Here is a 13,804-nt window from a genome sequence, read left to right as displayed (position 1 = left end):
AGATGTGACTACATGTGACATTACCCAAGGCACTCAGAGTTGGCAATTCTGTTGCAGACTACTTCCAGTTCTCAGTAATTAGAAGTGAGAAAGATATGTTTAAATTGGAGCACCACTGCAGATGGTGATAGTGTTGTTACAAATTCTTTACAGGAATGGGAATTCTTGAATTTAAGGAACACCATCCCCTTTTTTAAAAATATCAGAGAAACGCAGTCATTTCTTCCTACCCCCAACCTGCTCCCGACAAAGAGCTGATAAAGCAGAAATGGCCTTTCAGGTTACACTTAAGTTTATACAAAGAAGAGATGCTCAGTAACTACTTCATTTCACCTATTAGTTACTGGAACTTTGTCCAAAAGTTTTTCAGCTCTTTTCAATAGATGGTATGTTGAATTACTCAGTTTTTATTTTTTTAAGGTCCAAAAATAAATTTATCACCTTGAAAGGTAGGAGTAAACATGGCATTTGCACACTCCCATATCAGAAAACTTTAAAGCTGTATTATCTAAGCAGAAATCACTCTTTTCCTCCACAGCAGCACTGTCCTTTTACAGTGTTTAAAAAAAAAAAAGAAAAAGAAACCCAGAAAAACAAGGCCAAACAAAACAAAAAACCAACCTAAAATGTAACACAAAAATCACACCAAAATAATAACAACAAAAAAAAACCCAAAACCAAACAAACAAACCAGCAAAGCACCACACCAAGCAACCCCCCCAAATAAAGAAGCACAGAACTGTTTTCTTTATAAAGTTAGCATTATCAATGACAGCTTCATGGCAAGTTTCAGCCAAGATACTTCAGGAAAAAATGCATTTTACGAAATTTCTGAAGTGAGTGATAAATTAAGGTATTTAACCTTCCTCAACATAAACATGCTTTTCTTTCAAGTGACTGATTTTAATTACCTAATTCAGCTGACGAAAGTGCAACTTATAATCACAACCAATATTAGATAATTTTACTTTGCTTCCTTACTTTTACACACATTCAAGTATTGGTAACAATTGCAAACTGATTCACAGAATTGAAGATCCACAGAAGAAATAAAATGATTTATATGAATTTACGGAGGATGGGGAGGGTGAGGTATCTGAATTCTTAGCTAGTTGGAGACAAATCAACTTCTCAAATAACTATTTTTCTCTCTAAATATATTTAAAAGGCTCTAAGTATTTCAACCATCAGAAGTACAAAAAGTTGACTTAAGCAGAGAATGATAATGCTTACCCACAGGATCTCTGTACATTGCAATAATTTTTCATGACCAGCTTGCACTGCATTAGATTAATTAGGAGTTGATTTACCAAATGATGTCTAGAATTTCATACTATGAAAATTCTGAAACATGTCGCGAAGTAATGGGGGGGGGGGGGGATGCAGAGGAAAGAAAAGCAAAAAGGCAAGTCCCTCCCAAAAGTTTCAAACAAAAACCCAGTAGGGTTATATAATTGGTAGGTTTTGTGATCTGACTACAGACTCCTAGTGACATGCTTCAACCAAGTATGAACAAAAAAATTAACAAAGAGTAGTAGCTTTCAATGTCTACTTGTTGCTGTCCAATAAATAAGTTTAGCAATGTTGATCATATTTAAAGTGAAAAAATTGAATAACTCAAATTGTCCGTTTAAGTGTCTGTAACAAAAGTGTTAAATATACACGTTCAGGTGCTTGAAATCAGTAAGTTTGCAAAATTCAAGCCCAGAACTGCAGAAGTGGGCAGAAATGCAGAAGATCTCTCCAAATACAGCCCCCTGAAAATTTCCTTTAGTGCTTTAACATCTAATCCACTTTGTTTGCTTTGAATGACTCCCAACCTTCTGTCTGTAAGAAGGCAGTACATAGAAAGACAAGGGAGACAAAACTGAAAAACACCTAAAACACCTTAAAAAGCATCAGGAGCATTTCAGGGTACAAGTTTCACAACATACACACCACGTTGTTATGTGCTTCAGCCACCATCAAGCAGTAGAGAGCCGCAGCTCTGTAGTCTAGTATGACAGTAACAGCAGCACCTTTGCATATCAAATCACATTGAAACAATTATCCTAAACATTAACAACACCACTAAAACAGCACCCTATCGGCAATTACAACACCGAGGCTTCATCTCTAACTAGTTTTTGCCTTGAACCCAGGATCTTTTAAAGTAAGGAGACAGACATTACCACGTTCAGGAGTTCTGTGATCACCACCACCACAACCACAGTCACCGCAGTAGGAGGACCCCATTTACCACAGGAAAAAAAAATCATTAAGAGTTATCTAAAAGCTTTCTGAGATGCACTTCAGGTTGCCAAACTAATCTACAGGTCTACAGTAACATACATCTCTATATTCTAAGTTATCTCCCTATTTATGCTACAAAGCCTGAGTTCCAGATCTCTTCAAAACACTAGCCCATGTTCTTGCTTAAAAAGGAGGGATTTCTGGTTGTTTTGGTTGTTAAAATAACCCAAAAAAACAAACTAAAGGTTTTTGGGCAGACAGACTTCTAATAATAAATAGACCTTTTATTATTGAAGACATGTAAGCTGATTTTTACCTGAGGGTATGATTTAAGAGAGATACAGACTGATATTTTGATCACTATGCTAAACTAGCAATTCAGGATGGGGCTCAATGCCTTCTTATCCCAGCAAAACATGGAGCAAGCACAATTAGTGAAGACTTGCATTTCACTGACCTGCCTATATGAAGTTACAGAACTCGTTCTGTCATCTGACAAGACAGTATTGAATTACTTTTGCAAGGGCAACTTCATAAAAAAAATAATCTGAGTGCAGAAACAGTAATACCTAATGCAGAACTACTAAAAATGAAGAAATATCTAATATGCCTATCAAAACTTTATTGACCATGGGGCAAGGTGTGGGGGGAGAGGGAAAAAAAGGAAGATAGCATGGTGTTTTAACTGCCAGGTTTGGGTTCTGGGCTAAGTACAGCAGTTCATTGTTACAGGTCTCCTTTGTGAACTCATCAGAGGAAGAGAGTTTTAAAACTTCTTCGCTCCCAGGAGTCAACTTCAACACTCTGAAGAAAAGGGAAGAATAACTGAGTCCATCTACTAGGGATTATGATGCCTAAGCAGTAATTTCTAAACCCACGGTATGTACTTTAAAATAAGAGCACTATCTTGCTCTATTAAGTAGGGTTTTAGCCCTTACTGATGCATTTCCATGTTTACTGCAGTCCTCTATCTTAGTTACAAAGGCTGTTAATTCACCAAAAATTACCAGGTGTACCCAAGTGTACCTGACATTCACAACAGCAAGCAAAAAAATGCCATGCTGAAGCACTTCCTCTCTGTATAAAACTCTTCTTTACTACAATAACCATTTGAAAGAACAGACTGAACAACAAACAAAACAAATCAATATTCCACAAATCTCTGTGCCCCACAATTGACCTTTCATTATTTGTATTCGTACAAATCTACAATACTTAGTCTTGCAAGAGCTGCTAGAAGTTCTAGGTTTTAATTTGCTCCTCAAAATTTCAGTTGAACACATCCCTAGCAACATCAAAATTCGTAATTGCCAGTTAATCAATTTTACTAGATTAATTTATTCTAACTAAACTTTTTGATATTTTTTTCACAGAAAAACAAGAGGCATCTAAAACTATTGAGGCTAATTTTCTAGTCACCCATTCTCCTTCAGTACTCCGCTTTCCCCCACACACGCACTCCTCTTCACCCACGGCGTACAGAAGGCGTCCAAGTGTCAGATTAGAGGCCTCCTGTCCTTATGAGCTGGATCTGTACCGTGACTAAACCAGAAAAATAATCCGCTGCTTTCTATCATCAGTGCCATATACAAGCTTGACATCACTAGAAATGTAATCCTATTATGTTAATGTGAAGACGTTACTAAACCAGATGCAACTCATTTCTTCCCCCAGATTTCCTAATTTACTTTGAAAAATATTAAGGGAAACACTGTTACTAGCCAAAGCAAGTGGTACTTACTTTGCCTTCACTTGCCTCACCTTCACCCTGCCTTCCTTTTTAAACATTTTTTTTTCATTTCCATACACACAAAACTGTATCTGCAAACAGTTAAAGGACAAAATTTCAAAGTAAGAATGAAATGGGAATAAGAGTATTAACAGATAAATGACTAACTTAACTGCTCTCAACACCTGAAGCGTTAAAATTGGGAAGAAATAACTCTTGCAAGGATGAGATATGGACCAAGTTCATTGATACTGCTGAACTGATACTGAGCCTGCAAGATTACCGTGAGAGACTAAAGGACAGGAGGTTTTATCTCCACTGTATTCTAGACTTCCTTCCATCCATTTCCTCTGAGGACAAACAGGCTGTGGAGATTTGATGGACTTATTTCTGAATAAAATTTACTATGTCATCTTTCAGCAAGGTACTACCAAAAAAAGTAAGCTATTAAACATGAAGCAGGGAAGGTTCAAAAGAAGCTATGTTTCATAGGTGAACTGCATGGTCAGTAACAAAAGGGATATCCAATAAAGTGTTAGACAGAATAGGTTAAAAATACAAATATTAAGGTGTGCCTCTGTTTCATTAGCATCTAAAGAAAGGGGACATTACAAATGGTAAGGGTATGAATTCATTGAGAAGTTGGGAATATGCAAAGCCTCTCAAATATCAGCTTTTTTGCTCCCACTACTTCTACTAGAATGCTTATCCAAATACCTGTTTCAGGTTGGAAATTAGAATCGATCTATTTTAGTTCTTTCATATACATTTCTATCAGTAGTTGACCTTTTTTGCTAAACCTTCCTTGAGCCCTCTTGGAACTCTGTAGACAAGTTTATTCACAGACACCAGTTCTATATATTGTCTCTTTCCTTCCTATTACAAGGGTAAACAAGGCCAGTTATTTTAGCCTCCTTCCCTGTTTACCACCAGGGAATGAAGAGCTTAAGTAAAAGAATCAGAACAATAAAGAGGATGTTATCATTTTCCTAATCCATATTAGGGATCCTATTAAACTCTGATATTACCACATTGAAAAAGGATTTAAACGTTTTGTCAGTAAGTTCCCCATAGTAAAATGAATCCCTGTGTTCATCTTTTTGTTGTACTAATTAAACAGTTTTAACTAAAATGGTCAGAAACTAGGCACAAGCTGTTTATCACTGCTGGCCTTTAAGCTTCAGTATACTCAAAGGACATGCTACTTTAGATGCGATAATTACCGAGTTCTTACATTTTTACTGAAGAGGCACAGAAGAGTTCCAACAGAGAATTTCACATTAATCAGAGCTAACAGGGTACTTATTAATAATAAAGCCATGATTATAATAGAAAAACATTTATTCAGTCTAACATTTGTAGGTGCTAATTCCAAAAACTGTTTAAATTGATATCAGACAGAAAGTTTAGTCTCAGCTCTTTAGGGAAATTCAAGAAAATTAATCATTTATCTGAAGCATAAGAAATGCTAAAGACTATTAACTATTCACCCACAAACAACAGCATATCCTACATGCTTCTGCTCCTTAAGTGCTCAATAATTTTCCTGACATCTTTTCTTCTTACTGTTTTAATCTCTGATGGAAGATATTTCTCTGTGAATTGGAAATGCCTTCACACTGTAACACCACAGACTTGAATGAGCGTACAAAGATTTAACTTTAGAGAGAACATACTTATAACTGTAGGGCAAATTATGGACAGCTAAAGGAATTTCACCTTCTAGGTGCCTTCTGCACAATTTCACTCTCAAGTTTTAGGAGCAGATACATGGTTCTGAAAAGCTAAGTAGTCTTAAATGGGAGATTTTAACTAAAATTTCTATAAAGATCTAACACCTTCCAAGGTGTTAGAAGAAAATAATATACCTATATATGTAACTGCATTCCTGTAGCTTGCAATGGAAAAATAATGGGCCAGAAAACAGACCACTCCAACAGGTACAGAATTCATCAGATTGTGATTACATCATGAAAAAATGCTCTTTATTAGCACAACATGCTTATGGAATCAGTTATCCTTTAGCAAGATTTTTGTGTATTTTCCACCTACTAGTACAGAAGTAAAAATGCAAGCTTTACACAGTTGGTGTTTAAGAACTACAGGTTGTTTCAACTTTCAAAAAAATAGATTTTTCTGAAACTTGCATCAGCTATGGTCTTAAAATAAAAATACTCAATATACACCCATATAAACCCCTCAATTATTAAGAGACTATATATTTATTTTAGCTTTCTAATTCAATTGTATACATTCTTTCCTCTGTATAGGTACTCACAAGTCAGTAAAACAGTAATACTGAAGTGATGTAGGGTATGAAAATGTACTTGTTTCTTTTATACATGAACGTATATTTATATATACACCTATATAAAACCTTAGTTTGCTTAACTTATAGAAGATAATTATTTTGATGTCTCAAATTATGATTCTGTGCACAAAATAGCACTATAGTACTACTCAGAATTCACTACAGTCAACTTGTTTCAAAACATTTACCAGAATAAAAGTTTATTAGAACATAACAGAAGTTTGCTCATTATTCTTTTCTGTGTTATTACTACATCCACATCAGAAAACTTGTGATTTGGTCACTCTGAAAAGAGTGTTCCAGTCACTGAACAATCTTTAAGTTTATCCATTTTTGTGTCTTTTTAAGGTATACATGATTGCTAGTAGGAAAAGAATGATGTCAATAGAAAGAACTAACTTGATTTATCTGATAAACTCACTCTGATAGTCTGCACAGCATGTCTTCCCTGTATCTGATAACAATTAAATCAACTGATAGATATGAGTAAGAGGTTTCCTGTAACACTCTGTGATTCCAATGTAGTTATCTTTACAGGTGGAATTAGATCTTTTTAAGTGAAATTTTCAGGTTTTTTTTAAAGACAAGTCAGAATCACTGTACTCCAGACCTTCTAAACGCTGTACTAGCCTAAACACAAAGCAGGTTTCCAAAATTCTAACTTGCAGAAAGATCTTAGAAAGGGCCTACATACAAAACAACAGTTTTTTGTTAATGTAGGGGTATATTCTTGTTGCTTAACCAATTACTGTGGCTGTGTAGACCCTATCCTGAGTTGGTAAGAACAAATACAGACAATATATATACAGGAGGGAGCACAAAGAATGCTGGGCTTGGCTACCCAATGAAGCTTCAAGTACCACTACAGTGCTAGAAACCATCATGTTTCCTAGCAAACATTTTGTATCACCTCACAAAAACCAACCAGCATTTTATTCCAGGTCACATGCATACAAATCACTAGCCTCCAACTTACAAAGCTGGAAGAATTTATTAAAATCAGTGAGTGACCACTTCAAGGGCATTCTTCTGAAAGCACACAAAGAGCTAGCAGTAGCTAAAGAAATTGTACACCTAAAATTACACAAGTGCTTTAACTAGAGACAAGCTGCTAATTATTTACATTAGATGTGATAATTAACTGGCTACTCCACCCCTGATTTCCAGAAGAAAATAATAATTATAGGAAATCCAACCACTTTTTCTTCCTCCTATTTCATGATCCAGGTACAGGAAAGCATCATCAAATTCTGTAAAAACTACAGCCAACCACTTAGGCAACTGTTCGCAAAGGCTGGACTGTAGAGTTTATAAACCCAAGACTTCAACAACTAAGTTATGTTTTTAAAAGCCAACAAGCAATATAACTCTAAGATGTACACACTGAAGTACAGAGCTACTTGACAGAATAATTGCATAATGCTGTTCCTCTCAAAAATTTGTAATTCCAAGGAGTTTCAAAAGAATCATCGTTTTTGGTGCAGGGATATCTATACATGTACATATATGTACATAGATACATGTTTGCATTTATTTAGTGTGGAAGAAAAATGGAAGGGAAGAGGCAAAAAACGATGTCCTTACTGCCAATACAAATTCTTTGAACATTTTCCCCAGTACAGGTATTTTAACCCAAAAGCAACAGAACAACTCTGAAAACTGAAAAGGGAGAAGAGACATTTGTTTAAATGTTCTGAATAATGACTTGCACTTAATCTTGATGGAGTATGGCACAACGAAGATTTTTTGAGAGGCCTGTATGTTCTAAGCAGCATTAAAAACAATAAAGTTCAATTTGGAGAGCTTCATTTAATTAATGATACAAAGAAAAGCAATAAAAAAAAGTAAGTGTTACTTTGACTTTTTGCTGTTCTGTACTTTCTTCCACTTTATACCATTTCAATGTGCAAATGCCTCATTTGGACCCTGCACTCATCCCCTGCAACTGGACCTCTAAATTCTGTTGGGGAGGAATAACACAATTTCTTATTTTGCCAATTAAAATGGTTGTGGTAATTTTGACAGGACTATTTTTTTCCAAGCAATTTTAAGAAACCGTTCAGACCACAGAAGTTCTAAATAGCTCTTCTAGCTAAACGAAGCCATTCTTACTCAAAAAGTAGGTGTACAATAGAACAGAACACCCAATGCAGAACATAACACAGTCATGCAAGGAAGAAGCTTTGCTTGGAGGGGGAAGAAACCAGCACCAAGATAAAGACACTTCTGTGTGCAGCAAAACTGGTTACACAGGTATGGGACAGACAGTAATTTATATTAAGTACAGCCTTCTGAACATTCTAAAGGGCCTCTAAGGATTCTTTAACTAACTCCTGGAGACATGTTATGAAGGAAAAACATTGTCCCAGGAACTACTTCCCTCACAAAGCTCACTACATAGTGTCTCAGATAATTCAGATCTTGGCTCTATAACGCATGTTATCTTGGTATTTAACACAACCTTCTCCCACTCACACTCACTATAAATCAAGCCACCAAGTGGAAAATACACTGCTTCCCTATAAAGTATCTTGTCAAAGGCAATTCAGTGTGATCCAAGGGTAGCATCACATAAAATTTACATTTAAAGACGACCACAAGGATCAAAAAATAATTTAGGGACTAAAAAGATATACTTACATCTGGATATTCTTTTACAGGCACATATAGTTTCTCTTGTAACTGTACAATAGGTCCCACAGCATCTGGTAATTCTGCACTTCTCTTCTCCGTACTACCATTTAATGTGTCGTTATACATGTCTTTCCGTACTCTGCTAATTTCTGTGGGGGGAAAAACGTATATTAGGAATTAAATACAGTAACAGGTTATAATCTTGCATGACAATCTTCTCTTTCTCATCTTTCCCAAGTCCTAATGTAATTTTTCTTCCTCTTTTCAAGAACATTATGGTAATGTGAAAGAACAATCTATTCTGGGTTTGTTTAGGGGAGTTTTGTGGGTTTGTTTGGGGGGGTGGGGTGTCTTTTTTTTTTAAATTGCAGCACCAGCTTTAAATGTTTTCTTCATGGCTGTAAATTTGCTGCCTACTCATCCTGTTTATGGAATTCAACTACTGAAGTAAAAATTATGTGCAGCTCCTTAGAACATTTACAAGATTGCTTACATCATTAAGAGTTGTATAAAAACATTCTCTTACACATTTTTTATAATAAAGCATCTAGAAAGAAAAAATCTATACCTAACAAAAACTATTAAAATGCATCTACACAGTACTATTTGTTAGTTGTGAGAGTAACTATAGCATTTGGAAATGAAATGGTGCATCTTTCGACAATGAGAAATCTGACAACTCAAGGGTACAGTTACTGAGTACGTGGTGTGACAACAAACTAGTAAATATTGTTCTACTGACTACCCCCAGAGAGAGAATGAAAAAATGAAGACAAGTATGGCACCATGAGACCTGGGCAACCTCTATATACACCCAAATGTCCTACTGCTTCATTGCAAAGTAAAGAAAGACACCTTGACAACACCAGGGAATATCACAAGTGGAACCACAAGCACTGTTTCTACCCATTACAGCTCTAGCACCCATACCTGGAGGTTTTTACTTGCAAGATGCAGCTGATAAGTTATAAACAAGATCATTAAAAATGCAGGTTAGTTTCACTAAACTAGCAATCTGAGAATGGACTCTAAGCTTTCTCTTCTTTAACAAAAACCCACACTTAACAAGAGCTTGTATTTCATTTATAGAACTGCCAAACCCGTATTTAAATTGCTGCTATAATAATACAAAAGCCCACGTTTCATAATTTATGGAATCCTAACTAGTATAAAATTTCCTCAATGATTCCAGTATCACTAAAGAATTACTTAAAATTCACCTATTACTTTCCAAACGGAAAACTACCATTTGGGCAGTCCCCACAGCATTAAGACATGATAATGTGTGCTATAAAGCAAAAATTCCTCTTTTTTACTTATTACTACAACTGCTTTCAAAATCTTCATAATAAAATGCAATTGAAACCAGAAATTTGATGTTTCATCTGACAACAGGAAGCCACAGAAACAAGTCACTTGAAACTCTAACAGCAGACGAGAGATGAATATAACCTCTGTTTCATAATCAATTTCTTCTCTGGCAAATGATTTATAGTTGAGATCTCACCACTTGAAGAGCTAGCAGAGGATGGGAGCTTTCCCATCAAAACAAAAAAAAAATATCTCTGAAACACAGCAGACCTAATTTCCAACTGAGTTAGTCTGAATTAATTCTAACAAACTTACACTGCATATTCAAGAACAAGTTGTTTCTCCAGTGGAAACTGACATACTCAATCATGTATACTATATGACGATTTGGTGGCTAACACCTGTTTAGGATGGAGAACACAAATTTCACCATCATATAATCACAGCTCAAGGACAAAACCCACAGCTGCCTCTACGCTGACAACTTTAGCATCAGGCACAAAATCTTCAGAACTACAAGCCATATTTATACTGGCTTCAGTATATAAAGCAATTCTTTAGCACATCTCTTTGAGCAAATATTATTATCTTTTGGCAGACTTTGTTTCCTTTTCATTCTCTTCAGATTTTCCATTAACTGACACTACACTGAAACAAGCTAGGCAGCCTGCCGAAGTACTGAAGCGTAAGTAGCAACATGGTCATTTTTATTTATATTCGGCAGCTACAGAATAGTTGCACTGAAAATTTCATTTTTAGTTGTATCTTTCATGTAGAATATCATCACTGACATCAGACATCCTTGTTTTCACGGGAAAGAAGTAAGACTTGATCTTTCCTTTGCAAATACTCATACGTCACATCTGTGACACTGTAGAGCCAAACACTCAGAACACACACAGACAGTATGATTAGCTGACTTGAGGACTAACACTGAATTCTGGCTTGTACGGAACCTAAACCATGCATCATGCCTCAAATGTAGGCCAGGCACCTGAAATGTAGTTTTCTTTGCATATGTAGGTTTTTAAGGCACTGGTAACACTGGCAAACATCAAGGCAGGGATAGCCAGCTACAACTAAGACTTCAGAAAAAAAAACAAAACCATTCAGAAGCACATGGTGAAATAACAAGCATGTATGCTCTGTTTAACTGCTGATCAGGTCTCCAAACTCCCTTTCTATATAAAACACTGGCCTCCCTCTCCACTTATTTTGTATTCAGGAAGACTGAAGGACTACTGCTTAAATTATAAAATAATCCAATCATATTTCCAGTTCACTCATTCTCTCCCTTCTAACTGGGTACACAGCACTTACCTTCCTTCCCAACTTGTTAGCCCAGACAACCACACACATTCTCCTAAATAGAAAAATCATCCTCAAGATTTTTTTTGCTTTTATTACTAACAGCAGCTTTCTCTGATACCTGGCTCTTGTGTCTCAACAAGAATCCACACTGAAGTACTGAATTTTGAAGACGATCTTTCTTCTTACTGTCTCCATTAAACTGAATTCAGGTTTCTAGTCACTTCTGTATAGTGCAACCTTGCCACTCACTTTAAGCAGTTACACACACCTCCCTGAAGAGTTTACCAGAAGTGCAGTAAGATTCCAGAAAGCCTCACCAGCAGCATGTTAGAAAATCTAAAAGCTCTACTCTTCTTTCACTTCTAACAAGTACCTGGTCTATTCTGTTTTGAAATATTTGAAAAACGTGAGGACAGGACCACTACAAAAGTAGGAAGGTCACATCCTCAAAGCACACCTTTTACTTTTTTACCATTGAATAGACATACCATTAAAAATAAGAGAAACTCTAGTAAGCAGCCTTTCATTTAGATTAATTTCACAGCATTTCTTACACACCACCGAACGACTCGCCTTCCTTTCTGAAAAGCTTCTTTGGCATGTATTTCAAGAAAATCACACTTCCCAAGTTCATTTACGAGGATTTAGCTCCTCCACATTCCCAATTCTTTACATCGTATCTCACAGAAAGCTAACTGATGTAAAAATAAGGAAAGCTTTACTTTCAAAGCTAAGATCTAAGTACAGTTCTATTTTACTTCTGTCTTAACACCACAGCAGTAATTATGTTGTAGAACACTCTAGGGATTTAAGAGAGAGTTAGGAAGGAGAGGTTTTTAATTATAATAGTAGATATGGCTAAAAAAGCTTCATCACACCTCTAGAGCTTTTGAGTCCTGCAAATGCAGTAGTAGGCCTCTCTTTGGAAAGATCTAAGTACCCATCTCTAGGGTAGAAGCAGAAATCAATAAGAATTTCAAAATCCACATCATTCCCCTTTAATAATACTATGATCTGCACATTTTACGTAACAAGTTTAGCAGTAAATTATTAATTTTGTGCACTCACAGCAGGTCAGTGGAATTTCAGATTCAACAAAAGACAACTGGTTTGAATAGCTCATTCCCCCTTAATATGGGATGTCACGTGGTGGCAATAATACATATTATGGTCCAGAACTTTTTTCTTTGTTCTGGAAAACTATTGAGGTAATGTAATCTCTGCTTCCTTCATCTATAGATAGTACTTTTCAATCTAAGACCTTTCTAATATACGATCTGAAGCAAGACACACTGTTTATACTGACTACCTTTGCCTACAGGAATGTACTTTTTTCATTTCTTCACTGACACTTTAACGATAAAGTATTCTTCCCTCTTGAACACAAAGACTGTGTTCAGACGAATGTTTGTCATCACATTAGAAACCACCAAGAAGCTATTGCTTTTCATCTGTCAATTATCACTCCCTGAGAGGAAGGAAGACTCTGCAGATGTGTTTAAGACTACTAGATTGCAAGGTAAAAGGGGTTTATGTAAACCACTCAACTAGCGTACTCAGAGTAGAAAAATCATTGAAGAGGTTCAAATGCTTCCTGCTCCATCAGTTTCAGAGTTGCAAACCACCCTTATCGCCAGTGCCCACACCTTCAGAATTTCTCATCATAAAAGCTTCTTCTAAATTATAGTGCTTTATCTTTTGAAAGAAGAGCAGACTTGGACACTTAGAGCACACGTGCTCCTCACTGCATTTTAAACTAGAACTAAGAATTTGAAGAACTGAAACAAATCTTCTGGCGTTAACAATTTGCTCCAATTTAGCTAAAGCCGTTTGAACAAAGCTAAACTGATGCCAGTCTCAGACTTGGGAACATAGACGAACGCAACATTAAGCCATCAATCCACACAGAATTTAATTATTTAAACTCAAGAAAATAACAAGTGTCTCTCACAGAAGAGCCACTTATCTATCATTCTTCATTTTTACAATACACAGCAAATGGGGGTGGAACAAACCAACAGCCACAATCAGTAAGTGATTCAGAATGAGGCAAAACACTAACCATCTTATAACACCAGTCACACACTTTCTTAAGGAAGCAAAGCTCCACTCAAAAGATTCTCAGTCACAAGCTAGTTTCCCTATGAAAAAAAGGAGATTTTTTTTGAAGTTAAAAATCAAAACAGTACGGTGAGAAAAGCAGTTCATATAGCTACAAGTCTGTACAGTACTTGGATCTCAGTGATGCATAGAACATTCAGTTTCAGTCTTCCACT

General features: G+C 36.1%; 1 protein-coding gene across 2 annotated transcripts in view; it reads right to left on the bottom strand.

The window, feature by feature from the left end:
- Positions 1-13,804, bottom strand: part of QKI (QKI, KH domain containing RNA binding) — a 154,240-nt gene that overhangs the window by 109,655 nt on the left and 30,781 nt on the right. For both annotated transcript variants that reach the window (XM_084261434.1, XM_084261435.1), the window contains exon 2: positions 8,913-9,055. In XM_084261434.1, the coding sequence (XP_084117560.1) occupies positions 8,913-9,055 (143 nt within the window). The remainder of the gene's footprint in view (positions 1-8,912; positions 9,056-13,804) is intronic.

Source organism: Gallinula chloropus (genome assembly GCF_964237585.1).
Source record: "Gallinula chloropus genome assembly, chromosome: 3".
In the NCBI taxonomy this organism is placed as follows: Eukaryota; Metazoa; Chordata; class Aves; order Gruiformes; family Rallidae; genus Gallinula; species Gallinula chloropus.
The sequence above is the reverse complement of the archived record's forward strand: the minus strand, read 5'-3'. Positions and strand labels throughout refer to the sequence as shown.